This window comes from Mustelus asterias, unplaced genomic scaffold (assembly GCF_964213995.1).
Source record: "Mustelus asterias unplaced genomic scaffold, sMusAst1.hap1.1 HAP1_SCAFFOLD_124, whole genome shotgun sequence".
NCBI classification, from domain to species: Eukaryota; Metazoa; Chordata; class Chondrichthyes; order Carcharhiniformes; family Triakidae; genus Mustelus; species Mustelus asterias.
This window is the reverse complement of record NW_027590162.1, coordinates 175,055-201,088: the sequence shown is the minus strand read 5'-3', so window position 1 is coordinate 201,088 and position 26,034 is coordinate 175,055. Positions and strand designations below refer to the sequence as shown.

Sequence of the window (26,034 nt, the reverse complement as noted above, 5' to 3'; positions counted from 1 at the left end):
GCGGGGCAAAGAGCAGCTAGATAGTCGATATCTTTTCCCAAATGTAGGGGAGTCTAAAACGAGAGGGCAGAGGTTTAAGGTGAGAGGGGAGAGATATAAAAGGGTACAGAGGGGCAATTTTTTCACCCAGAGGGTGGTAAGTGTCTGGAACAAGCTGCCAGAAGTAGTAGTAGAGGTGGGTTCAATTTTGTCTGTTAAGAAGTGTTTAGACAGTTACATGGGTAAGATGGGTATAGAGGGATATGGGCCAAATGCAGGCAATTGGGACTAGATTAGGGGTTAAAAAACGGGGTGGCATGGGCCAGTTGGGCCAAAGGGCCTGTTTCCATGCTGTAAACCTCTGACTCGATGACACTTTGTGTGATTACACACATGCTTTCCAAACCTATCCTTGTATTCCACTGAGATTCCTTCTTCATCTACTCCTACCTTATATGATTTGATTTATTATTTTCACGTGTATGAGTATACAGTGAAAATGACTGTTTCTTGCGCACTATATAGACAAAGCATACCTTTCATAGAGAAGGAAAGGAGAGAGTGCAGAATGTAGTCATAGCTAGGGTGTAGAGAAAGATCAACTTAATGCAAGGTAGGTCCATTCAAAAGTCTGGCAGCAGCAGGGAAGAAACTGTTCTTGAGTCAGTTGGTCCGTGACCTCAGACTTTTCTATCTTTTTCCCAATGGAAGAAGGTGGAAGAGATAATGTCCGGGGTGAGTGGGGTCCTGAAATCTGCTGGCTGGCAGCAGGAAGTGTATAAATGTGAGGTGATTCATTTTGATAGGACTAATTTAAATGTGGATTACAGGGTCAAAGGTAGGGTTCTGAAGACTGTGGAGGAACAGAGAGATCTTGGGGTCCATATCCCAGATCTCTAAAGGTTGCCACTCAAGTGGATAGAGCAGTGAAGAAGGCCTATAGTGTGTTAGCTTTTATTAACAGGGGGTTGGAGTTTAAGAGCCGTGGGGTTATGCTGCAACTGTACAGGACCTTGGTGAGACCACATTTGGAATATTGTGTGCAGTTCTGGTCACCTCACTATAAGAAGGATGTGGAAGCGCTGGAAAGAGTGCAGAGGAGATTTACCAGGATTCTGCCTGGTTTGGAGGGTAGGTCTTATGAGGAAAGGTTGAGGGAGCTAGGGCTGTTCTCTCTGGAGCGGAGGAGGCTGAGGGGAGACTTAATAGAGGTTTATAAAATGATGAAGGGGATAGATAGAGTGAACGTTCAAAGACTATTTCCTCGGGTGGATGGAGCTATTACAAAGGGGCATATCTATAGGGTTCGTGGTGGGAGATACAGGAAGGATATCAGAGGTAGGTTCTTTACGCAGAGAGTGGTTGGGGTGTGGAATGGACTGCCTGCAGTGATAGTGGAGTCAGACACTTTGGGAACATTTAAGCGGTTATTGGATAGGCACATGGAGCACACCAGGATGATAGGGAGTGGGATAGCTTGATCTTGGTTTCAGATAAAGCTCAGCACAACATCGTGGGCCGAAGGGCCTGTTCTGTGCTGTACTGTTCTATGTTCTATACAGAGTCAATGGATGGGAGGCTGGTTTGCGTGATGGATTGGGCTACATTCACGACATTTTGTAGTTTCTTGCAGTCTTGGGCAGAGCAGGAGCCAAACCAAGTTGCGATACAACCAGAAATAATGCTTTCTGTGGTGCATCTGTAACAGTTGGTGAGAGTCGTAGCTGATGTGCTAAATTTCTTTAGTCTTCTGAGAAAGTAGAGGCGTTGGTGGGGCTTTCTTAACTATAGTGTCGGCATGGGGGGGACCAGGACAGGTTGTTGGTGATCTGGACACCTAAAAACATGAAGCTCTTGACCATTTCCACTTCGTCCCCGTTAATGTAGACAGGGGCATGTTCTCTCTTATGGTTCCTGAAGTAGATGACAATCTCCTTCATTTTGTTGACATTGGGGGACAGATTATTGTCACCGCACCAGTTCACCAGATTCTCTATCTCGTTCCTGAACTCTCTCATCATTGTTTGCGATCCGGCCCACTGCGATGGTGTCGTCAGCTAACTTGAAAATCGAATTGGAGGGAAATTTGGCCACACAGTCACAGGTGTCTCAGGAGTATAGTAGGGGGCTGAGAACGCAGCCTTGTGGGGCACCAGTGTTGGGGATGATCGTGGAGGAGGTGTTGTTGCTTATTCTTTCTGATTGTGGTCTGTGGGTTAGGAAGTTCAGTATCCAGTCGCAGAGAGAGGAGCCGAGGTCCAGGCCACGGGGCTTGGAGATGAGTTTTGTAGGAATAATGGTGTTGAAGGCTGAGCTGTAGTCAATAAATAGAAGTCTGCTGTAAGTGTCTTTGTTATCTAGGTGTTCCAGGGCTGAGTGCAGGGGCAGGGAGATGGCGTCTGCTGTGTACTGTTGCGCTGGTAGGCGAACTGTAGTGGATCCAGATAGTCTGGGAGGCTGGAATTGATTTGTGCCATGTCTAATCTTTCGATGCGCTTCCTAATGATGGATGTCTGAGCCACTGGATAATGGTCATTGAGGCACGCTGCTGAGCTTTTCTTTGGTACTGGGATGATCCTCGTCGTCTTGAAGCAGATAGGGACCTGAGATTGTTGTAAAAAGAGGTTGAAGATGTCTGCGAATGCCCCTGCCAGCTGATCCATGCAGGATCTGAGTGCTCGTCCGGGTACCCCATCCGAGGCAGTCACTTTCCTTGGGTTGACCTCTGAGAAAGCTGCTCTGACATTTGCAATGGTGACCTCAGATACAGATTCATCTCAGGCTTCCAGGGTGGAGGGCGTGCTCTCGCTGACCTCTTGCTCAGAGCGGGCACAGAATGCATTGAGCTCATCAGGGAGGCGTGCGTTGGAGCCGGTGATTTTCTTTTTCTTTCTCCAGATATTCCTCTTTTCCACTTCTATATAATGGTGCCCATCCTCCTGCCAGTTTAGTTCAAACCCTCCTCGTCCACATGAGTGACCCTCTCCATGAGGACACAGGCATTGAGTACAGAACCATGCAAGTTATGCTGAGCCTTTAGAAAACTCTGATTGGATCACAGCTGAAGCATTGAGTCCAGTTCTGCTCAGCACACTTGAGGAAACATGTGACGGTGGTTCAGCGGGTGCAGAGGAGATTGACCAGAATGGTTTCAGCAATGAGGGGTTTTAGCCACAAAGTTAGGTTGCAGAAGCTGGGGTTGATCTTTTTGGAGCAAAGCAGATTGAGAGAGAGATCTGATCGAGGTGGACAGGATTATGGCTGGTGTGGTTCAGGTAGACAAAGAAAAGCTGATTCCATTCACTGATAGTATAAGGAGCAGGGGGCACAAGTTGAAGGTTTTGGAAGAGACAGAAAGGAGAACTTCTCATGCAGCGAGTGACAACCTGGAAGTTGCTGTCTCTGAGGTTGGAAGCCGAGATGATGAATTATTTCACAGAGGAATTTGGATGGACATTTGAGGGAAATAAACTTGTCGGCTATGGGGATAGAGCAGGAGAATGGGACTGACTGGATTGCTCCACGGAGAACCAGCATGGACTGGATGTGGCGAATGGCCTCCTTCCATACGGTAATGACTCTAGTTCCAGTCTCCCCTGGTTTGCTGTGATTGGACAGTGAAGATTGGAAGCAGAGGCAGACAGTCAGGATGTGGGGAGTTAGACAAAGAGCAGCTCTTGCAGGCACCAGGTGAGAAGGAGGATGGACACATTTTAAACAGAGACTGTTTGGTTTTGATTACGATCTGGTTAATCACACGGGAGCAATGAATGGAAACATGAACATTACAAATGTCCCTGCTCCATCCGGTTATCCCATTCATGGAGCAGTGCAGGGTTTCAGTTCTATCTGAATGTCATTGAATTGCTGTAGCGCCTACCGCCACTGATCATGCATCTCGTACACAGACACTGAGGACTGCAGTCACACATTGACAATGTTTGTATCACTGGGGTTCCTTTGTGGCTGTTCATTATGATTATGTAGTGAGATTTATAAATTACTAAAACTGCTCTTTTAAATTTATTTGCAAGACCAGAGATCCTCTGACCTCGGAAGGAAGACCCCGACCTGGCAGTGACCCGGAGAATCCGAACACGTGGACCCAGCCGTGACCCCAAAGACCCCATCCACTAACCGGCCTTCAACCCGTCCACGCCCGGAGTGTGGTGTGAACACCCTCCAAACTCAAACCGCAGCCCGACAGCGACCCAGAACTCCCAACCGCTCAGACCCGACTGCCGACGCAGGAACCGTGACCATGGCAACAAATCCTCCACCCACACACCAACCAAAGCAGAAACAGGGTACAGCTACACCCTTGATCCCACAAACTAAACACCGTCTCACAGGCTCGACAGGAAGCAGCCACCCCAGGAAGCGTGGGAAACGCGCAGGCTTGCAGGTGAGACTGAAACAATGTGGTTCCAAGGCCCCTCTCCCCAGCTTACTCCTGGCAAATGTTCAATCTCTGGAACACAATCTAGATGAACTTAAAACCAGACTCACTTTTCAAAGGGAACTGAGAGACTGCTGTGTGCTCTGTTTCACGGAGACACAGACCACACCTGCTTCACCGGACAGTGCCCTACAACCTCAGGGCTTCTCCATCCACCGAATGGACCGTACAGCGGCCTCAGATAAGGCTTGCGCAGGTGGCGTCTGCCTTCTAATCAACAACTCTTGGTGCTCCGGTGTCACAACACTGGCGAGTTTCTGCTCCTCGGACCTAGAATACCTGACGCTGAAATGCTGCCCCGACAACCTTCCACGGGAGTTCACCTCTGTTATCCTGACAGCAGTTTACATTCCACCCCAGGCAGACATGAAGGTCGCGCTGGATGAAATATCTACCACCACAAACAGCCTTGAGACAAAATATCCCGAGGCCTTGTTCATCGAGGCCGGGGACTTCAACCAGGCCAATCTCAAGAGTGTCCTACCAAGGTACTACCAACATGTCACCTGTCCCACCAGAGGCCCAAACATCCTCGACCACTGTTACACAAAAATCAAACATGCCTATCGTTCTATCACCCGCCCAAACTTTGGCAAATCAGATCACAAGGCTGTGCTCCTGCTCCCAGCTTACAAGCAAAAAACTGAAGCAGGAGAATCCGATTAAAGAAAGTCACGCATTGTTGGTCTGAGGAATCGGTGATCTCCTACGTGACTGCTTCGAGTCAATGCACTGGTCAATATTTAAAAACTCTGCAAGCACCCTGAATGAGTACGTCACTACAGTAACTGACTTCATTAGTAATTGCAGAGAAGACTGAGCCAATGAAGCAAATCCATGTTTTTCCCAACCGGAAAGCATGGATGAACAGGGATATCCACTGCTTCCTGAAGTCCAGGTCCGAGGGGTTCCAGTCAGGGGACCCTGAACTGTAAAGAAATCCAGATGTGATCTACAGAGAACCATCAAAGATGCCAAGTGCCAGTACCGGACCAAGCTAGAGTCCTCGGCTCGCCACATGGACTCCCACCGTTTATAGTAAGGTCTGAAAGACATAACAGGCTACCAGATGAAGGATGGAGAATTGCCAGCGACAATGCCCCTCTCCCTGATGAGCTCAATGCATTCTATGTCTGTTTTGAGGAAGAGCGAGGATGCCCTCCACTCTGAAAGCCTTGGCCGAACCTGTATCCGAGGTCACCATCACAGACTTCAGATCAGCCTTCTTGAAAGTCAACCCACGGAAAGCGACTGGCCTGGATGGGGTACGGGGACAGGCACTCGGATCCTGCGTGGACCAGCTGGCAGGGGTATTCGCAGACATCTTTAACCTCTCCTTCCACCAATCTGAGGTCCCTCTCTGCTTCAAGAAGATGACATCATCCCTGTACCAAAGAAAAGCCAGGCATCGTGCCTTCATGACTATTGCCTGGTAGCTCTGACATCCATCATTATGAAGTGCTTCGAAAGATTAGTCATGGCACGGATCAACTCCAGCCTCCCAGATTGCCTGAATCCACTACAGTTCACCTACTGCCGCAACAGGTCCACTGTCGATGCCATCTTCCTGACCGTACACTCAACCCTGGAACACCTGGATAATAAAGACTCATGTCAGATTCCCATTTATTGACTACAGCTCAGCCTTCAACACCATTATTCCCACAAAACCCATCTTCAAACTCCATGGCTCGGGTTTGGCTCCTCCCTCTGTGACTGGATCCTAGACTTCCTAACCCACAGACCGCAATTAGTAAAGATAAGCAACGACACCTCCTCCACGATTATCCTCAACACCAGTGCCCCACAAGGCTGTATCCTCAACCCCTTACGATGCTCCTTCTCCCCTTATGACTGTGTGGCCAAATTCCGCTTCAAATCTATTTTCAAGTTTGCTGATACCACCATAGTGGATCGGAGCTCAGACAATGATGAGACGGACTACAGGAATGAGACAGAGAATCTGGTAAATTAGTGTGACGGCAATAATCTCTCCCTCAATGTCAACAGACAAAGGGGATTGTCATTAACTTCAGGAAGCAGAGTGGAGGACATGCCCCTGTCTACATCAATGGGGATGAAATGGAAATTGTTGAGAGCTTCAGGTTTCTGGGTGTCGAGATCACCAATAACTTGTCCTGGTCCTTCCACCCTGACACTATAGTTAAGTAAGACCTCTAATTTCTCAGGAGGCTAAGGAAATTCAGCATTTCCGCTATGACTCTCACCAAGTTTTACAGATGCACCATAGAAAATACCCTTTCCAGATGTATCACAGCTTGGTATGGCTCCTGCTCTTACCAAGACCGCGTTAAACTATGAACAGTTCTTATAGTAGCGCAGTCCATCACACAAACCACCCTCCCATCCATTGACTCCGTCTGCACTTCCCATCACATCAGAAAAGCAGTCAGCATCATCAAAGACCCCCACGCACCCCGGACATACTCTCTTCCACCTTCTTCCAACAGGAAAAAGATACAAACGTCTGAGATCATGTACCAACCAACTCAAGAACCGCATCTTCCCTGCTGCCATCAGACTTTTGAATGGACCTGCCTTATATTGATCTTTCGCTGCAGACTAGTTATGAATGTAACACTACATTCTGCACTCTGTCATTTCTTTCTCCCCATGTACTCTATGAATGGTATGCTTTGCTTGTATAGCGCACAAGAAAAAATACTTTTCACAGTATGCCAATACATGTGACAACAGTAAATCAAATTGAAAAAGGGCTGTGTATTATTCCCTCACCTGTAATTGGGTTACAATGAGTAAATTATTCCTGACAGGCAAATCATTGAATCAATCAAGGTTAGTTTGAAGTTTCCTCACCTGAGTCGCAATGAACAGTGCAGTGAGCTCCTCACACACACTATGTCTGTTCTCTCAGAGTGCATCAATTCCACAGTCTCAGGCAGCAGAACCGGTTGCAGAGACACATTTTCAATCCAACAATCAATCAGAGCAGGAGAGACAGACATTGTTTCCATGTCATCCCAAGTCAGTACCACTGACAGGTAGATACATAAATCCCAGTCCAAATTCTCACCCGCTATCAGATTGTCAGTGTGTCAGTCCTACAATATTGTAGCATTAGTTGCAATTCAATTGAATACCAGATAGAACTGAATGATAGTATAATCTGAGACACACACTGATTATTGTAATAAGGATACATATAAATTGGTGCAAACTGAGATACAGATCACATACCTGACTTATACGCGGAGGGTAGAAATTGTAATAATTCTCTCAGTCAAACTGAGTTCAACATTCAAGTATAAAGTTCTCCCAAACAGAGTGAATGATGAAGGCATCAATTTGATGATTAAAATGTGAATTACACTTACCTTTACTTAACAATGGCGTGTTAGATGAAAAGATGCATGATCCTCCACAATTATGCTGACACAGAAAGTGATTTAATACAAGGCAAAAATTAGAATTAAAAAAAAAACCTGCAGCATCAATGGCCTGTTTCTGTGCTGAAATTTCAATGTGGAATGAATCCAGACTGTTAAACTGTCCCAGAGCCTGCGGTTATGTAATGAATCCCACACTCAGAGTAACAGTGACTGACAGATTCAGAATCAGTCTCCAGCACATGTCCATTACCAGACACTGACAGATACAGACTGTTACTGAACTCACTGACAGCACCTGAGCCTGATCCTGAATGACACGAATCAGTCTGACACACAGATATGGTACTACTGATAGAGTCCAGAAATCATCACAAACCCACATAGACTGATGAATGTGCCCAGACGACACACCCCATATTAAACAAAGGGAGTTACAGACCCACATTTTCTTACAGATTTTCCACATTCCCATAGAGAATCACTGAATTTTACTAAAATAATCCTACACTCATATCCAGCATGAGGTCCTGGCAAACACAGAATGAGTTCCATATTCGCATCCAGCACCAGTATCTGACATAGGTAGTCAACGCAGTCAAACAGCCCTCTTCACCCACCAACCCCCCCACACACCCCACACACACACACTATTTGCACAACTGAAAGAAGCCACTTGGCCTGTCAAATCTGTACTGACTCTCCAAGTGAGTAATGCACCTTGTTCCATCCATCCACCTTCTCCCCACATTTCTGCACATTCTTCCTTTTCAGGAAATAATCCAATTCTTTCTTGAATGCCTTGATTGAAGCTGCCTCTAGCGCACTGTCAGGCCCCACATCCCAGATCATAACCACTCGCTGCATGAAAAAGTTTCTCCTCATTAATCTATTCCTTCTTTTCCCAATTTCCTTAAATCTGTTCCCTCTGCTTCTCGATCCTTCCCACAATGGGAACAGTTTCTTCTCGACCTACTCTGTCCAGATTCCACCTTATTCTGAATATTGTTATTAAATCTCTTTTCAACCTTCTCAGCTCCAAGGAAAGTGGTTCCAACTTTACTAGTTGATCTCAGGAACTGAAGTTCTTCATCCTTCACAATGTGTCTCATTTACACATGCTCGAGGCTACACACATTCATATGGAGGGCCCTGTTCTCCACAGGCAAAAGGAACGTGTCCAGGCATTGTGCCTATGTTGAATTGAACAGAAATATACAGGGCTAAGTTTTCTTTGTGCCCTCCCCATGACAACGTCTTGACCAATTAGAGTTCACTTGTCAACGCTCAGCATCCTTTTTTTCCAGCACTTGTTCCTCCCTTTGACATTTGGCATTCTTGCATTTGTTCTTATGAGTGCAAAATCAGAAGCTTCAACAGGCTGTCTCTTTTTTGTTTGGCAGTTATAGAATGGGTAAAGCACACAAAGAGACCAGTCTGCCCATTGATCTGTACCTACTCTATTCAAAAGCAACTCAGCTACTCCCACTCACCCATCACGTCCTTAGAGCCTTGTTTTTATTTCTCTTTTCTGTTAATTTCTCCTTTTTCTGTGTCTCTCGTGCCCATCGAACTAAAATAATCGATCCACACGGAAAGAATGTATTCCCTTCATAAACACCAATCATATCCCCTCAAAATCAATGCTTCGCAGGGTTCAATGTCTGAGGCAGTGCTGCTGACAGCTTGTTTCAAGAACAATATTGATAACTCGACATCAGCTTCATTCAGCAACACTGTTACAAAGCAGCTTTAATCAATCCTCAGTTGTATCTTAGGATCTATCCCACTGTAGTCAGCTCCAATTCTCTTCTTCATTACCCTTTCCATTCTCAGATTTAGTTGTCCTGAGCTGTCTGGTCCCCAATCCAATTCTCCTATTGAAATATAAGTGTTTTCATTTGATTCAACTTCTGAAATGAGCAATTAACTAGTTTGGTTTCAGCTTCCTTCTTTTAATTCTGAGGAGCTGCTGTGGTTTGCTTGGATTCAAACATCATTTTCCAAATTCAGGATGTAAATCCTGGACAAACATCCAGAGGGTCAGTGATCACTGGTGGCTGCAGGAGATGAGTTTTTTTATTAATTCACAGGAATAGGGCCCAGTTCTAATTACACTCTCACAGACACCACCATTAACTAACAGAATTAATCCCGCTCTCACAGACAGCACCACCGACTGACAGAATTAATCCCACTCTCGCACACAGCACCACCGATTTACAGAATTAATCCCACTCTCACACACAGCACCACCGACTGACAGAATTAATCCCAATGTCACATACAGCACCACCATGTGAAATTATGAATCCCACTCTCACATAGAGTATCACCAATTGACAGAATTAATCCCACTCTCAGAAAGAGTACCACCGACTGACAGATTGAATCCCACTCTCCCAGACAGCACAGAGGATAATCAGATGCAGAATTGGTTTGAAAGATTCCAAGGTACTGAGAATGATAAAATAAATCGCACAGACACCATCAGAGAGTGAGTAAATCCCACACAAACACACTGAATCAGAGTGAGTAAATCTCACACTCTCACATTGTGTCAGAGAGTGACTAGATCCCACACACACATGCTGTATCAGAGTGAGTAAATGCCACACACACACTGTATCAGAGAGTGAGTAAATCCCACACAAACACACTGCATCAGAGAGTGAGTAAATCCCACACTCACACACTGTCAGAGAGTGACTAAATCCCACACACACACACTGTATCAGAGAGTGAGTAAATCCCACACTCACACTGTATCAGAGAGTGAGTAAATCCCACACTCACACTGTATCAGAGAGTGAGTAAATCCCACACTCACACACTGTATCAGAGAGTGAGTAAATCCCACACACACTGTATCAGAGAGTGAGTAAATCCCACACTTTCACACTGTATCAGAGAGTGAGTAAATCCCACACTCACACTGTATCAGAGAGTGAGTAAATCCCACACTCACACACTGTATCAGAGAGTGAGTAAATCCCACACACACTGTATCAGAGAGTGAGTAAATCCCACACTCTCACACTGTATCAGAGAGTGAGTAAATCCCACACACACTGTATCAGAGAGTGAGTAAATCCCACACTCACACACTGTAACAGAGAGTGAGTAAATCCCACACACACACACACTGTATCAGAGAGTGAGTAAATCCCACACACACTGTATCAGAGAGTGAGTAAATCCCACACTCTCACACTGTATCAGAGAGTGAGTAAATCCCACACACACTGTATTAGAGAGTGAGTAAATCCCACACACACACACTGTATCAGAGAGTGAGTAAATCCCACACTCACACACTGTATCAGAGAGTGAGTAAATCCCACACTCACACACTGTATCAGAGAGTGAGTAAATCACACACTCACACTGTATCAGAGAGTGAGTAAATCCCACACACACACACTGTATCAGAGAGTGAGTAAATCCCACACTCACACACTGTATCAGAGAGTGAGTAAATCCCACACTCACACACTGTATCAGAGAGTGAGTAAATCCCACACACACACACACTGTATCAGTGAGTAAATCCCACACTCACACACTGTATCAGAGAGTGAGTAAATCCCACACACACACACTGTATCAGAGAGTGAGTAAATCCCACACTCACACACTGTATCAGAGAGTGAGTAAATCCCACACTCACACACTGTATCAGAGAGTGAGTAAATCCCACACACACACACTGTATCAGAGAGTGAGTAAATCCCACACACACACACACACACTGTATCAGAGAGTGAGTAAATCCCACACACACACACACTGTATCAGAGTGAGTAAATCCCATACTCTCACACTGTATCAGAGTGAGTAAATCCCACACTCACACACGGTATCAGAGAGTGAGTAAATCCCACGCTCACACACTGTATCAGAGAGTGAGTAAATCCCACACACACACACTGTATCAGAGAGTGAGTAAATCCCACACTCTCACACCGTATCAGAGAGTGAGTAAATCCCACACTCACACACTGTATCAGAGAGTGAGTAAATCCCACACTCTCACACTGTATGAGAGAGTGAGTAAATCCCACACACACACACTGTATCAGAGAGTGAGTAAATCCCACACTCACACACTGTATCAGAGAGTGTGTAAATCCCACACACACACGCACTGTATCAGAGTGAGTAAATCCCACACTCACACACTGTATCAGAGAGTGAGTAAATCCCACACACACACACTGTATCAGAGAGTGAGTAAATCCCACACACACACTGTATCAGAGAGTGAGTAAATCCCACACACACACACTGTATCAGAGAGTGAGTAAATGCCACACACACACACACTGTATCAGAGTGAGTAAATCCCACACACACACACTGTATCAGAGAGTGAGTAAATCCCACACACACACACTGTATCAGAGAGTGAGTAAATCCCACACACACACACACTGTATCAGAGTGAGTAAATCCCACACTCACACACGGTATCAGAGAGTGAGTAAATCCCACGCTCACACACTGTATCAGAGAGTGAGTAAATCCCACACTGACACTGTATCAGAGACTGAGTAAATCCCACACACACTGTATCAGAGAGTGAGTAAATCCCACACTCACACACTGTATCAGAGAGTGAGTAAATCCCACACTCACACACTGTATCAGAGAGTGAGTAAATCCCACACACACACACTGTATCAGAGAGTGAGTAAATCCCATACTCTTACACCGAATCAGAGAGTGAGTAAATCCCACACTCTCACACTGTATCAGAGAGTGAGTAAATCCCACACTCACACTGTATCAGAGAGTGAGTAAATCCTACACTCACACACTGCATCATCGAGTGAGTAAATCCCACACTCACACACATTCCCAGAGATTCACTGTTCCGGAAGGAACCCACACTCCCGCACAGTCCCTCTGAGGAGAAGGGTCCCTCACACCGACAGCCAGGCGACATTTCCCGGTGCATCTGAAATACTGGTCCTGGAGAGATTCTTTGTCAAATGTATTTCCTGATTGTAGTAAGGAGGCTTGTGATTGGCGGAAAGGCTTCAATCTGATTGGTCTATTGACATATTCACTCAAATGAACCCCTGATAAGTGAGTTTAATAACTTTCAAAATGTCCAATCACAATCATTGCTTTCCCAATTCCTCATTAGCATAGATCTGTGGGACTGTCTATTTACAGTAAGAAGTTTAACAACACCAGGTTAAAGTCCAACAGGTTTATTTGGTAGCAAAAGCCACACAAGCTTTCGAGGCTCTGAGCCCCTTCTTCAGGTGAGTGGGAATTCTGTTCACAAACAGAACTTATAAGACACAGACTCAATTTACATGAATAATGGTTGGAATGCGAATACTTACAACTAATCCAGTCTTTAAGAAACAAAACAATGGGAGTGGAGAGAGCATCAAGACAGGCTAAAAAGATGTGTATTGTCTCCAGACAAGACAGCCAGTGAAACTCTGCAGGTCCACGCAACTGTGGGAGTTACAAATAGTGTGACATAAATTCTGATTCTAGGATCGCATGATAAAGACTCAGGAGGAAAAAAGCAGAAATATTTATGTGAAATAGTGTGACATAAACCCAATATCCCGGTTGAGGCCGTCCTTGTGTGTGCGGAACCTGGCTATCAGTTTCTGCTCAGCGACTCTGCGCTGTCGTGTGTCGCGAAGGCCGCCTTGGAGAACGCTTACCCGAATATCAGAGGCCGAATGCCCGTGACCGCTGAAGTGCTCCCCAACAGGAAGAGAACAGTCTATTTAATCAGCGCTCGGAAGGGGTTTGCTTTATTTCTGTGTGAAATTGAAGATGGCTGATGAGAAGAAACCAACATCGAAAGCAGCTCCGAAGAAGGGGGCGAAGAAAGTGATTAAGAAACTGGGAACAAAGGGCGGCAAGAAGCGGCGAAAGTCGAGGAAGGAGAGTTACTCCATCTACATCTACAAAGTGATGAAGCAGGTTCACCCCGACACCGGCATCTCCTCCAAGGCCATGAGCATCATGAACTCGTTCGTGAACGATATTTTCGAGCGCATCGCGGGTGAGGCTTCCCGCCTGGCCCATTACAACAAGCGCAGCACCATCAGCTCCCGGGAGATCCAGACCGCCGTGCGCCTGCTGCTGCCCGGGGAACTGGCCAAGCACGCCATGTCGGAAGGGACAAAGGCAGTGACCAAGTACACCAGCTCCAAGTAAAACTCCCCATGGACTGAAAAAACATCCCAAACACAACGGCTCTTTTAAGAGCCACCCACAATCTCTGTGAAAAAGCTGGACCTGGCTCCTTCCTGTTCGATGATAAGAATGGAAAATAGAATAACTTCCACTGGTGTTTGTGTCTCCTGTCCTGTAATCCAAACACTGACCCAGAATTCACTCACTGCCTTCGCTTTGTGCTGAAAGCTGTTATTATTCTGTTATTTTCACAGCTCCTAAATGACCTCATTAGGGACTGTTTTTCGCGGTAACGGTCCCTTCTCTAAATTCCTGAAATGTCCATTGATTCATCATTTTATTCACAGTAATTCTCCGCAGGGTAACAGTCCGGAGTGGGATTATTACAGAGCGGAATAAGGACAGTGTGAGGACTCGATCCGGCTCCCTGTTTTCAGTGAAGGACACTGGGTTCTGATTGAAGACTAAACGGAGTGTTTTCCTTCTGGGAATGCTGTGAACAGGGATTGATTCCCGCCCGGGACAGTTAGAAAGCGATAGGAGAATGAAGCACATTGAAAGAAAATGTTAAAGCCGCGCCTCCGATTGGTGACGGGAAGAGCTGAATAAAAGCAAATCAATAGAAGGGATTTGAAATCTCTGACTGAGGGCGACATTGATTTGAATTCGCTCCTTTCCCACAATGAAATTGGCGGCTTTTGGAAATGGACAAATTCTCTGCTTCTGCCGGTTGTTGTGGGGAAATCCCGTCCTCTTCTGATTCCAGTGAGCTGATTGGTGAAGAATATAGGCAAATGAGGTGAATAGAGCAGCGGCCAATCAGAGGAGCTGTCAGTTTATAAGAACAGTCAATGCTGGAGAAATTGCTGATTCTTTGTGAAAGTGTTTGTGAGATTGTGCAAATGTCTGGAAGAGGAAAGAGCGGCGGGAAAGCTCGGGCCAAGGCCAAGTCTCGCTCCTCCCGGGCTGGACTGCAGTTCCCGGTGGGCCGTGTTCACAGGCTCCTGAGAAAGGGCAACTATGCTGAGCGTGTGGGTGCCGGAGCCCCGGTCTATCTGGCTGCTGTGCTCGAGTATCTGACCGCTGAAATCCTGGAGCTGGCCGGGAACGCGGCCCGGGACAACAAGAAGACCCGCATCATCCCCAGACACCTGCAGCTGGCCGTCCGCAACGACGAGGAGCTCAACAAGCTGCTGGGAGGGGTGACCATCGCTCAGGGCGGGGTGCTGCCTAATATCCAGGCCGTGCTGCTGCCCAAGAAAAGCAGCGCTGGGACCGCGAAGAGCAAGTGAAGCGGCCATTCTTGAATCTGATAACCCAAAGGCTCTTTTCAGAGCCACTCATTTTACCTGAAAAAGGGCGACCTGGTGTCTATCGGTCAGTTTCTGCACTGCTATTCACAGCACAGCTGTTTCCCGCTTTGTTCTATCAATCCGTACTATTGACGCATACAGTATTTTAATACAAGTTGCTGTTGTTTATCGGGGAAACCATCCCAGTGAACTGAAATGATCCTAATTCCAATATAATTGCTTTAAAATGTGATAGTCGCATAGACATTCACAGAGACAATAATTAACATTTTTCCAGATCCAGTGACTGACTTTGAAAACCGATGAATGTCCTCACAAAGTCAGTCACTGGATCTGGAAAAGTGTTAATTATTGTCTATGCGAATGTGCAAGCGTTCCTGCAATGGTTATATCTGTGTGAGTGGGTTACTGTTTGAGACATGCTTCATATTCTGAACTTAATTGACACAATTTTCAACACTCTCGCTGCGACTCGAAACACGTGCGGAGAAAGTGGATTTGCGGAATTATTGCTCGGAAACTGAAATGATCGCAGGTTTAATAAATACTTTAAAATTAAATTGTGGTAAAATTGTTAACGGCATCGCTTTTACTCCAACCATCAAAGGATTGGAGATATGAATGACCTCAATGCAACGGAGAGTTAATTGTAACATTGAGAGGTGTCAGTATTGGAGTCCTGGGAATATTCTGTCCTGGGAATTCAAACACTAGAATCGTTAACAGGAGATCGCAGCTCTTTCATTTGTCGAGTTGGTGGCTCTTAAAAGAGCCGTTGTTGTTCTTGGTGCCGAGGTCGGGTTTTAGGCGCGTTCCCCGCGGATGCGGCGGGCCAGCTGGATGTCTTTGGGCATGATGGTGACTCGCTTGGCGTGGATGGCGCACAGGTTGGTGTCCTCAAAGAGCCCCACCAGGTAAGCCTCGCTGGCCTCCTGCAGGGCCATGACGGCCGAGCTCTGGAAGCGCAGGTCTGTCTTGAAGTCCTGAGCGATCTCTCGCACCAGGCGCTGGAAGGGCAGTTTGCGGATCAGCAGCTCGGTGGATTTCTGGTAGCGGCGGATCTCCCTCAGAGCCACAGTGCCGGGTCTGTAGCGATGAGGCTTCTTCACTCCGCCCGTGGCTGGAGCGCTCTTCCGGGCAGCTTTGGTAGCCAGCTGTTTGCGAGGAGCTTTCCCTCCGGTCGATTTGCGCGCTGTCTGCTTGGTCCTGGCCATTTTCTGAGCGGATTCAGCACAATCTGAGAGAAGAAGACTATTACTACAGAGTCTGCGCTGCATCCGCCTTTTTACACTCTGTGAGGAACCGCCCCCAGCAGGAATTGGCCCAGGAAGTTTCAATCAAACTGTGACCAGGGAATTAATATCTGTAACTCAGGTTCTAATTGGTTCAGTGGTTTCCTTAACCGCCCCTTTCAGAAATTGGGCCGTTTTCGATGCAAGAAATAACCGTCTGTTTCAAAGAAGACTTTATTCCGTCCTTATTAATATAACCATTACCAGAAACATTGAAGATTTGAAGTCCATCTCCCTCCACTTAGTGCTTTAGACCCTTTCCCCGCTCTCTGGGCTGTTCATTCCCAGAATCTCCCGCTGTTCCACTCGATCCCTGTCCCTCTACTCTCCAGCCCATTCAGATTTCCCCTCCCCTGTCGTTTGTGACATTCGCCGCCGCTTTCAGCGGAAAGGATCAGAAATCTGTCGCTTCTCTGTGTCCCCCTGAAGCCGGTGTGAAAGGGGTTGAGTCTGTTGTTTGTTACAGAGAGTGACTTCATATTTGTCCCGTTTGACATTACTGAATAGAGCCGTTTGCTTCCCGTGGCGGACAAATGAAACCTTTTGTAAAATAATCTTACAGCAGAATATTAATTGAGAATCTATTTTTAATAAGTTAAGAATTTGTCTCAATTCCCTTTCCCGCGCTGAAATTGGCGGCATTTTCCCCAATTCAAAATTTCTGCCGGTTGACAGTTGAAGCCAATGATTGGCTCAATCTTCACATTCGATGCTCTGCGATTGGTTCAGAGCTGCGAATGCGGAGAGGATGGCCAATCAGAAGCAGGCTGGGGTTGGAGCGGCTCAAGCTGCGGGAATTGCGGGTTTGTGAATGACTGAGCGGAAACTGATCAGTTTCACAAAGCGTCAGTTTCAGTGCAGGAAACAACCGTCTGGGGGCAAATAGCATCACAACTGGGACTGGTTCCAGTGAACGATTCACCGGCTGCTGCTACTAAACTCCGCTATTCCAGAGAAAGCTTTTATAAACTCTATCCAAACACTGAGTGATTAAACAGGAGTGATGTGGCGTTTCACTGAGGGCACATGTCAACTGGGGGCTGCTCCGACAATCCACTTAAAAATTTCAAAAACAATCCGCATGGCTGCTCCAAATGAAATGTTAAATTCGGTGATTCCCGCACTGTAACCTAAACAAAACAAACATGCATCTCAAACACTGAACAGCCTGTCCCAGCCCCCGTCCCCAGGTCACTGCTCTCTTTGTGAAGCGGTGAGTGGCTCTGAAAAGAGCCTTTGTTGTGTGTTCCGTAGGAAGGTTGCAGTTGTTCAGCCGCCGAATCCATAGAGAGTGCGGCCCTGGCGTTTCAGAGCGTACACCACATCCATGGCAGTGACCGTCTTGCGCTTGGCGTGTTCAGTGTAGGTGACCGCATCCCTGATCACATTCTCCAGGAAAACCTTCAGCACCCCGCGAGTCTCCTCATAGATCAAACCCGAGATCCGCTTGACACCGCCACGGCGAGCCAGGCGGCGGATTGCTGGCTTGGTGATGCCCTGGATATTATCACGAAGCACTTTGCGGTGCCGCTTTGCGCCGCCTTTACCCAGTCCTTTGCCCCCTTTCCCTCTGCCAGACATGATGATTCTTCACTCAGATCTCTGCACAATATGAGAGAGGAACTCTTTCAGGCTCCTTTTATACAGCCCGCACCGACCTGACTGAGAAAGGCGGAGTGAGAGCAGAGAGGGGAGGAGACAGAGTGAAGATTAAACACAGAGCGGGAGGGAGGAGAGAGCCGGACTGACACACACACACAGAACGGCCCCTGATCTTTCAGCTCCACCTCCAGTTTCTGCAACCGCCAATTTCAACCCGTTTATTCACAATGGAAGCGAAACACAGCTCCCCACACAAACCCTTCCAGAGCCGCCCTTCACACACAAGAGTTTCTACAAACCCGGAGCTTTGAAATATGGAATCAAAACAGAAAATGCTGCAAATAATCAGCAGCTCCGGCAGCTTTTGTGAAGAGAGAGAGAGACAGAGTTAACGTTTCGGGTCGTGACTTTGTTCTTTTGTGTTTTTAAACCTGGCCCCGTCATAATTCCCAGTCAGTCATATTCCGACCTAAACACAGTCGATTCTATAGCAAGAATCTTCCTCCGGAACATCCTCACACACATCTGCTTCTCGCTGTTTGCAAACACTTTATTGAAGCTGTTTGGGGCAATCTCCTGTGTTAAAATTAAGGGAGTCAGGATGGCCGAGCGGTCTAAGGCCGCAGTCTCCTTGGAGGCGTGGGTTCAAATCCCACTCCTGACAGTGACTTTTGGCTAAGAATTGCCGTCTCAGAGCCCCAGGCACCTGGGTTCGATTCCCGGCTGAGGTCTCTGTCTGTGTGGAGTTTGCACATTCTCCCCGGGCTTCCTCCGGGTGCTCCGGTTTCCTCCCGCACACCAAAGTGCCTGTCAGGTTGATTGGCCATGCTAAATTGTCCCGGAATGTCCGGTCAATAAATAGGGTAATGGGAATCCGACCTGGGTGGGATTGAGGTCGGTTCAGACTCGATGGGACGATTGGCCTCCTTCTGCACTGCAGGGATTCGATTAAAAATTAGGCTGCAATGCGGTGTTTAGCCGCCAGTGTTACTGTCTCACACTGAATCTACCAGACATCTTTATTATGAGAGAAAGTGGCGATTGAACAAATGTGAAATTCAAATGAAATTCAGCCTCTGCTGTGTTTTGCTTTAGTCTGAATTTGAAATGATCTCTATTGAGAATGAGCCGGGCCGCGGGACAGGAATCATTTTCTTGCGGGATCAGCTCTTTCCTGAGAGATGTGGGTGGCTCTGAGAAGAGCCTTTGGGTTCAGAGGTTTACAATTTGCTCGGGTTGTTTCACTTCTTTCCTGACGCTTTCTTCGCTTTTGCTGCTTTCACTTTGGGTTTGGCCTTCGATTTAGTCACTTTTTTGACAGACTTTCCGCCCGTCACCTTCTTCACAGGAGACTTTTTCTTCAGGGCTGCTTTCTTCACCGCCTTTTTTGGAGTTGCCGCCTTCTTGCTGCTTGTTTTCTTCACTGTTGATTTCTTCACTGGAGTTTTCTTTGCTGCGGGTTTCTTGGCTGCGGGTTTCTTGGCTGCTGCTTTCTTTACTAAAGGTTTCTTGGCTGTTGGTTTCTTCGCCTTCTTTCCCATTTTCCCCGGGCTTTCCTTCTTAGCGAGTTTGAAGGAGCCGGAGGCGCCCTGTCCCTTTGTCTGCACCAGAGACCCTGTCTCCACCTTCCTCTTGATAGTTAACCTGATCTGGGAGCCGCGCTTCCCCACATCCACTCCGCTGCCAGCCAAAGCTTTCTTTATCGCGGCCAGGGACATCCCATTGCGATCGCTGCAACCCGCCACAACATTGAGGATCTGCTCGCCTAACTTGGGACCGGCTGCCGCAGGTCGGGGAGCCGCCTTCTTCTTCCTGGGAGACTTCACTTGAGCGGGAGCGGCTGGAGGAGCCGTTTCGGCGGCTGCAGTTTCAGTCATATCCGAGAGTGTGTGGAAAATCTGTGTGAGTCAGAACTGGATCCGAAATGAACCCAGTGGTGGCGGCACAGAGCAACTTAAAGGCAGAGAGCGGACGGAGCAGAGACAAGCTGCTGTCAGCTCCCGGCTCCTCCAACCTCTCTGTGTTTCTCTCTCCTCACAAACTCTCCCATTGCAATGAAATTCCGCCACTCCAGAGATCCAGCTCACATCCTTCATGTCTCTGACACACGAATGTTTGCTGTTGAAAAGGTTTCACTCGAACTGAGGACTCCATTTTCCACTGAAACCCGTTTTACTGCTGCACTGATCGCGCTCTCACGCGATAGCTGACATGTTCTCGACTTTGCCACTGAAATCTTCAATTTAGCGAAACAATTGCTTTGAAATCTCACTTTGGGGCTCAGCAGCGGGTTTAGCGGGAATCTTTGATTGAAAAATTGTTTTATTTTACACAAGAGAGACTCGGAGATCTCATGATCAGAACAGACACACAAACACAGTTGGATTAGTCTGACCCGCCCGCTCCTTTCATACACTCTCTCTTCCACAATATTCACATCTACACATTCACAGGACAAAACTTTCACCAACTGTAAGGTCCCAGGGCGGAATTTCTCCTCCTTCCGGCCTTTGCTCCGGATTCCAGGGGGTGAGTTAGTTTTTCACCTCAGTAACTGTTAAACACTCTGAGGCCCGCTCCCCACAGATTGTCTTTGAATTCATTCATGGAATGTGAGTGTCGCTGTCTGGGTCAGCATTTATTGCCCATCCCTAATTGCCCTTGGGAAGGTGGTGATGAGCTGCTTCTGGAACCGCTGCAGTCCATGTGGTGTAGGACCACATCTGTTAACCAGATTCCGTGGCCAGAGCCAATCATATCTGTTTTTTCCTTCCAGTTATTACAGTGATTGCTGAGATCACTGTGTTTGTTTACGATGAAAATACAAATTATCTGCTCTTGGAGTCTCTAGATTTCCTGTTTTATTTGTTTCTCCTGCACTGACAGGTAACAATAAACCAGAACATCAACAACCAGTGACTGCCAGTTAAATAATCATCCCCCACTCGCTGATAATGGAGTTTCTGACAGTGGCAGACAGTTCCTGACCATCCTCCGATTGGACCTGGAGGGAACCAGATTCATTGTCAGAGCTGGACTTTCTTACTGAGGGAGTGGCACAGTCAGGTGAACGATGGAGGTGGAGTGGTGACTGGGAGAGCGTTTGACCAAACGTCAGTTCCTGACCATCACAGTGGTGATTTATTTAATTCGCTATCGCATGTCACAACAGTAGGTGGGCACTCCGAAAATAAAATTCACTGAAGATTTCTAATGGAAAATCAAGCTTCAATTTGCTTTCAGTTGTTTAAATGAAAGGACAGGCCTCAAAATTAAACAATGAGTTCCCAGTCAGAAACAACAGTAAAAAGATAAATTGAACTGTCCAGAAAAACGAGACAAGCCAAGTTCAGTTTCCAAACTGTGCTATGGACACACCTGGTGCGGAATGAAATCAGCAACTCAGGTAGTTCCGTAATTATAACTGATTAAAATAACGATTCCTTGAGCAGAGTGAGCGATGGTGGTATAGTGGTGAGCATAGCTGCCTTCCAAGCAATTGACCCGGGTTCGATTCCCGGCCATCGCATCCGTAATTTGTTTTAGAACCTTATCCGCGAATATTATTTTAAACCGAGTGGACAAAAACAGGGCGAACGCAACATTTGACAATAGTGAATTAAAATAGACCTATCAGTTTTTATTTTTTTCTATTCGGACGTCATTCGTTTCTCATGAAAAAATATTGAAATAGGAAAACAAATCTGACATCAAATGAGTTCTCCGTTCGTGACAAAGATACAAAGTAACGGGAGAGGAACACATTTCAGCTCACACACTGTGCTCTGCACAATCCCGGTACTTGATAGAAGTTAATATGAACATTACTGAGGTTACATTATTTATAGAAATGCGCAGCTGTGATGGCCGAGTGGTTAAGGCGTTGGACTTGAAATCCAATGGGGTTTCCCCGCGCAGGTTCGAGCCCCGCTCGCAGCGGTTATGATTGTGATACTTCCGCTATTTCAGACAACCAAAAAACCTGCTGATTTTTTGGTATGAAGTATTTCGATCGCCATCATGCTTTCAGCTGCATGGTTCCGGGCCGGGTGCAGGAAGGTGAGCTTGGAAAGGGGGGCCTCGGACTGGCATGGACAAGATCGGCCGAATGGGTTCCGAGTCAGAGAGGTTTACAGCATACAGGCCCTTCGGCCTAACTTGTCCATGCCGCCCTTTTTTTAAACCACTAAGCTAATCCCATTTGCCTGCATTTGGCCCACATCCCTGCGTTTGGCCCATATCCCTCTACACCCATCTTACCCATGTAACTGTCGAAATGCATTTTAAAAGACAAAATTGTACCCACCTACTACCTCTGGCAGCTTGTTCCAGACACTCACCACCCTCTGTGTAGAAAAAAGTCATGATGTGGAGATGCCGGCGTTGGACTGGGGTAAACACAGTAAGAAGTTTAACAACAGCAGGTTAAAGTCCAACAGGTTTATTTGGTAGCAAAAGCCACACATGTGGCTTTTGTCCCTCTGGACACTTTTGTATCTCTCCCCTCTCACCTTAAACCTGTGCACTCGAGCTTTCGACTCCCCAACCTTTGGGAAAAGATATTAACTATTCTAGCTGATCTGTGTCCCTCATTATTTTATAGATCTCTATAAGATCACCCCTCAGCCTCCTACGTCCAGAGAAAAAGATCCCAGTCTATCCAGCCTCGCCTTAAAACTCAAACCATCAAGTCCCGGTAGCATCCTAGTAAATCTTTTCTGCATGCTCTCTCGTTTAATGATATCCTTTCTATAATAGTGACTAGGACTGTACACAGTATTCCAAGTGTGGCCTTACCAGTGACTTGTATGACTTCAACAGGACGTCCCAACTCCTGTATTCAATGTTCTGACCGATGAAACCAAGCATGCCAAATGCCTTCTTCACCACTCTGTCCACCTGTGACTCCACTTTCAATGAGCTTTGAACATGTACCCCGAGATCTCTTTGTTCTGCATCTCTCCCCAATGCTCTGCCATTAACTTGGTAAGTCTGCCCTGGTTCAATCTACCAAAATGCATCACCTTGCATTTGTCTGAATTAAACTCCGTCTGTCATTCGGCAGCCCACTGGCCCAATTGATCAAGATCCCTTTACAATTGGAGATAACTTTCCTCACTGTCCACGATGCCACCAATCTTGGTGTCATCTGCACACTTACTAACCATGCCTCCTATATTCTCATCCAAATCATTAAAATAAATGACAAATAACAGTGGACCCAGCACTGATCCCTGAGGCACACCCCTCGGGACTCCAGTTTGAAAAACAACCCACTACAACCACCCTCTGGCTTCTGTCAAGAAGCCAATTTTGTATTCATTAAGATACCTCACCCTGGATCCCGTGAGATTTAACCTTATGCAACAACCTATCTTGCGGTACCTTGTTAAGGTGCCACATGGTACCCTTTGTTTCCCAAATGTATCAGTTAGGGGGATTAGCAGGATAAATATGTGGGGTGACTGAGACAGGTTCTGGGTGGGATGGTGTCTCAGAGTCGGTGCAGACTCAATGGGCCAAATGGCCTCCATCTGCACTGGAGGGATTCTATTGCAGTTCAGGCTGAGATAGACACATTTTGGTTTCTTTGGGAATCAAGGGAGTGAGGAGTAAACTGGAGTTGAACCCAAGATCTGAAACTCTATAAGAAGCTGGTATGCCCACATCTGGAGACTGCACCCATACTTTGGAACCCACACTTTCAAAGAGATATTCAGCTGACAGAGAGAGTGCAATGATATGTAACCAGGAAAATGGAAAGCATGAGGGGAATACCCGATGAAGGATTAAGGATTCTTGAATTGCAATCTTTAGAGAAGGCCGATTTATGGTTTAGTTCAATATTATAAATTGATACATGGCCTTATTACCTAAGCGTCAAAAGATCTTTATTCGCATCTACTGTATTTTGGGTGGGCATCAGTATAAAGTGCAGAAATTTGGTTCATGCGACGATATTCACAATTTGTTTTCCCCACATAGAATTGTTGATATTTCAAATGCTTTACCTGATTTTGATGGTGAATACTGAAAATGTAGTGACTTTTGGAAAACTTGTCAGAAATATGTATGATTTCTATCTTTGTATTGTCTGATGCTGTTGCTGTTGTTTTAATGCTGTGCCTCTGTGCTTCGCACTGTATGGCACTAAAGACACATAACTCATCATTGTATTGAATCATACAATCCCTACAGTGCAGAATGAGGCCATTCAACCCATCAAGCCCTATTCCCGTCACCGCACATATTTACCCTGCTAATCCCCTGACACTAAGAGTCAATTTAGCATGGCCAATCAACCTAACCCCCACAGACAAGGGGAGAATGTGCAAACCCCACACAGTGAACTGGGACTGCAATTGAACCCAGTTCCCTGATGCTGTGAGGCAGCAGTGCTATCCACTGTGCCATCATGCTGCCCTCGAATGGAGGAACATTATTGATGAGCCATGTGGCCAATGTCTGCTCTTATTTCCTGTGTTCTTGTGACTGGAAGAGACGGATCCATGGATACTGAGGGAAATAGGGTGGAAATTGCAGAGGCATTGGCCAAAAGTTTCCTATACTTGCTAGTTATATGTGTGGTGCCAGAGGACTGGAGAATTGCAAATGGTAAACACACTTTTTCAGAAAAGGCTGTGAGGATAAGCCAACTCAATCCAATCAGTTTCACCTCAGCAATGTGGGATATTCTCCAAACAATAACTGCAGATAAAATTAACACTCACTTGTGCTAATGTGCATTAATTAAGGAAAACACATACATAATTATTAAAGGGGAATCATATTTAACTTGCTCGAGATTTTCATGAGGGTAACAGAAAAGGTTGATGAGGGTAATGTGGTTAATGTGAACATGGACTGGCAAAAAGCATTTTATAAATAAAGGGGCACACAGCAACCTTGTGGTAACATTTGGAGCTGATAGAATAAAAGGGACAGCAGCAAAATGGATAGGAATCTGACAGTGACAGGAAACACAGTGGGAAGTATTTTTATTTGGATTGGAGGTCGGTTAAAGTGGGATTCCAGGAGAGTTGGTGTTAGGAATTCTGCTCTTCCTGATACATATTAGAGACATCGGCAATGCTGTACAGAACACACATTCAAACTGTGGTAATTACATAATATGTGACAGCATTGTGAACAGTGAGGAGGTAGTGTTGAAGCTCACAGTTTCTTAGACAGCTCGTGGATTGGCCAAACAAGACCAATTTAAAGCAGAGAAGTGTGAAATGATTTATTTCAGTGGGAAGAAAAGGGAGAGACAAAAGAAAAGAAATGGTACAATTGTAAAGACATGCAGGAACAAGGGACCTGTGGTCAAATGTGACACTAATAATTGCTGTTTAGGTGGCAGGTTGAGAGTGTGGTTACTCAGGCATTTGGGATTGTGAGCTTTATACGTCGGGGCATAGCGAACAAGAGGAAGCAAGTTGTGGGAAACCTGTATCAAACCCTGGTTTGGCCTCAATTGGAGTATTGCACTCTGATCTGGACAGCAGTGTTTAGAAAGGGTGTGAATGCATTAGCGAGGGTGTAATAAATCTCTGGGCGTGAGTCCAGGGATGAGGAAGTTCAGTTACATCGGTAGATTGGAGAATTTGGGTCTTTAGTGAAGAGAAGATTGAGAGGAGATTTGATAGAGGTGTTCAGAATTATGGAGGGAATTGGAAGGAGCTGATAGGGAGAAGCTGTCATGTCCCAGTCTTCCTCTGTCAGGAAGTATTCCCCAAACTGAATGAACAGGGCATTGTTCCCAGTTACACTTCTCCAGCAATGCTAAAAATTCTGAGTATTTGTTTAATGTGAAACATTTATGATAATTATACAAACACAATAAG

The 26,034-nt window shown here is 46.3% G+C and overlaps 4 protein-coding genes and 2 non-coding genes across 6 annotated transcripts; 3 read left to right on the top strand and 3 right to left on the bottom strand.

Moving 5' to 3' along the window:
• The first annotated feature begins 14,882 nt into the window (after positions 1-14,882).
• Positions 14,883-15,272, top strand: LOC144484715 (histone H2A-like). Its single transcript, XM_078203154.1, has one exon. It carries the CDS (start codon positions 14,883-14,885, stop codon positions 15,270-15,272), a length of 390 nt encoding a protein of 129 aa, XP_078059280.1.
• An 824-nt stretch (positions 15,273-16,096) lies between these two features.
• On the bottom strand, positions 16,097-16,507 carry LOC144484736 (histone H3). Its single transcript, XM_078203169.1, has one exon. The coding sequence runs from the start codon at positions 16,505-16,507 to the stop codon at positions 16,097-16,099; it is 411 nt and encodes a 136-aa protein (XP_078059295.1).
• A 1,347-nt stretch (positions 16,508-17,854) lies between these two features.
• On the bottom strand, positions 17,855-18,166 carry LOC144484700 (histone H4). Its single transcript, XM_078203143.1, has one exon. It carries the CDS (start codon positions 18,164-18,166, stop codon positions 17,855-17,857), a length of 312 nt encoding a protein of 103 aa, XP_078059269.1.
• A 1,262-nt stretch (positions 18,167-19,428) lies between these two features.
• On the bottom strand, positions 19,429-20,064 carry LOC144484698 (histone H1-like). The gene has a single exon (XM_078203142.1). The coding sequence runs from the start codon at positions 20,062-20,064 to the stop codon at positions 19,429-19,431; it is 636 nt and encodes a 211-aa protein (XP_078059268.1).
• A 1,580-nt stretch (positions 20,065-21,644) lies between these two features.
• Positions 21,645-21,716, top strand: trnag-ucc (transfer RNA glycine (anticodon UCC)). Its single transcript has one exon. It is a non-coding gene; the product is annotated as a tRNA-Gly (tRNA).
• Positions 21,717-22,044: 328 nt separating this feature from the next.
• Positions 22,045-22,126, top strand: trnas-uga (transfer RNA serine (anticodon UGA)). The gene has a single exon. It is a non-coding gene; the product is annotated as a tRNA-Ser (tRNA).
• Positions 22,127-26,034: the final 3,908 nt, after the last annotated feature.

Coding starts and splice junctions, on each gene's coding strand:
- LOC144484698 (XM_078203142.1), bottom strand. CDS start 20,064: ATGACTGAAACTGCAGCCGCCGAAACGGCTCCTCCAGCCGCTCCCGCT.
- LOC144484715 (XM_078203154.1), top strand. CDS start 14,883: ATGTCTGGAAGAGGAAAGAGCGGCGGGAAAGCTCGGGCCAAGGCCAAG.
- LOC144484700 (XM_078203143.1), bottom strand. CDS start 18,166: ATGTCTGGCAGAGGGAAAGGGGGCAAAGGACTGGGTAAAGGCGGCGCA.
- LOC144484736 (XM_078203169.1), bottom strand. CDS start 16,507: ATGGCCAGGACCAAGCAGACAGCGCGCAAATCGACCGGAGGGAAAGCT.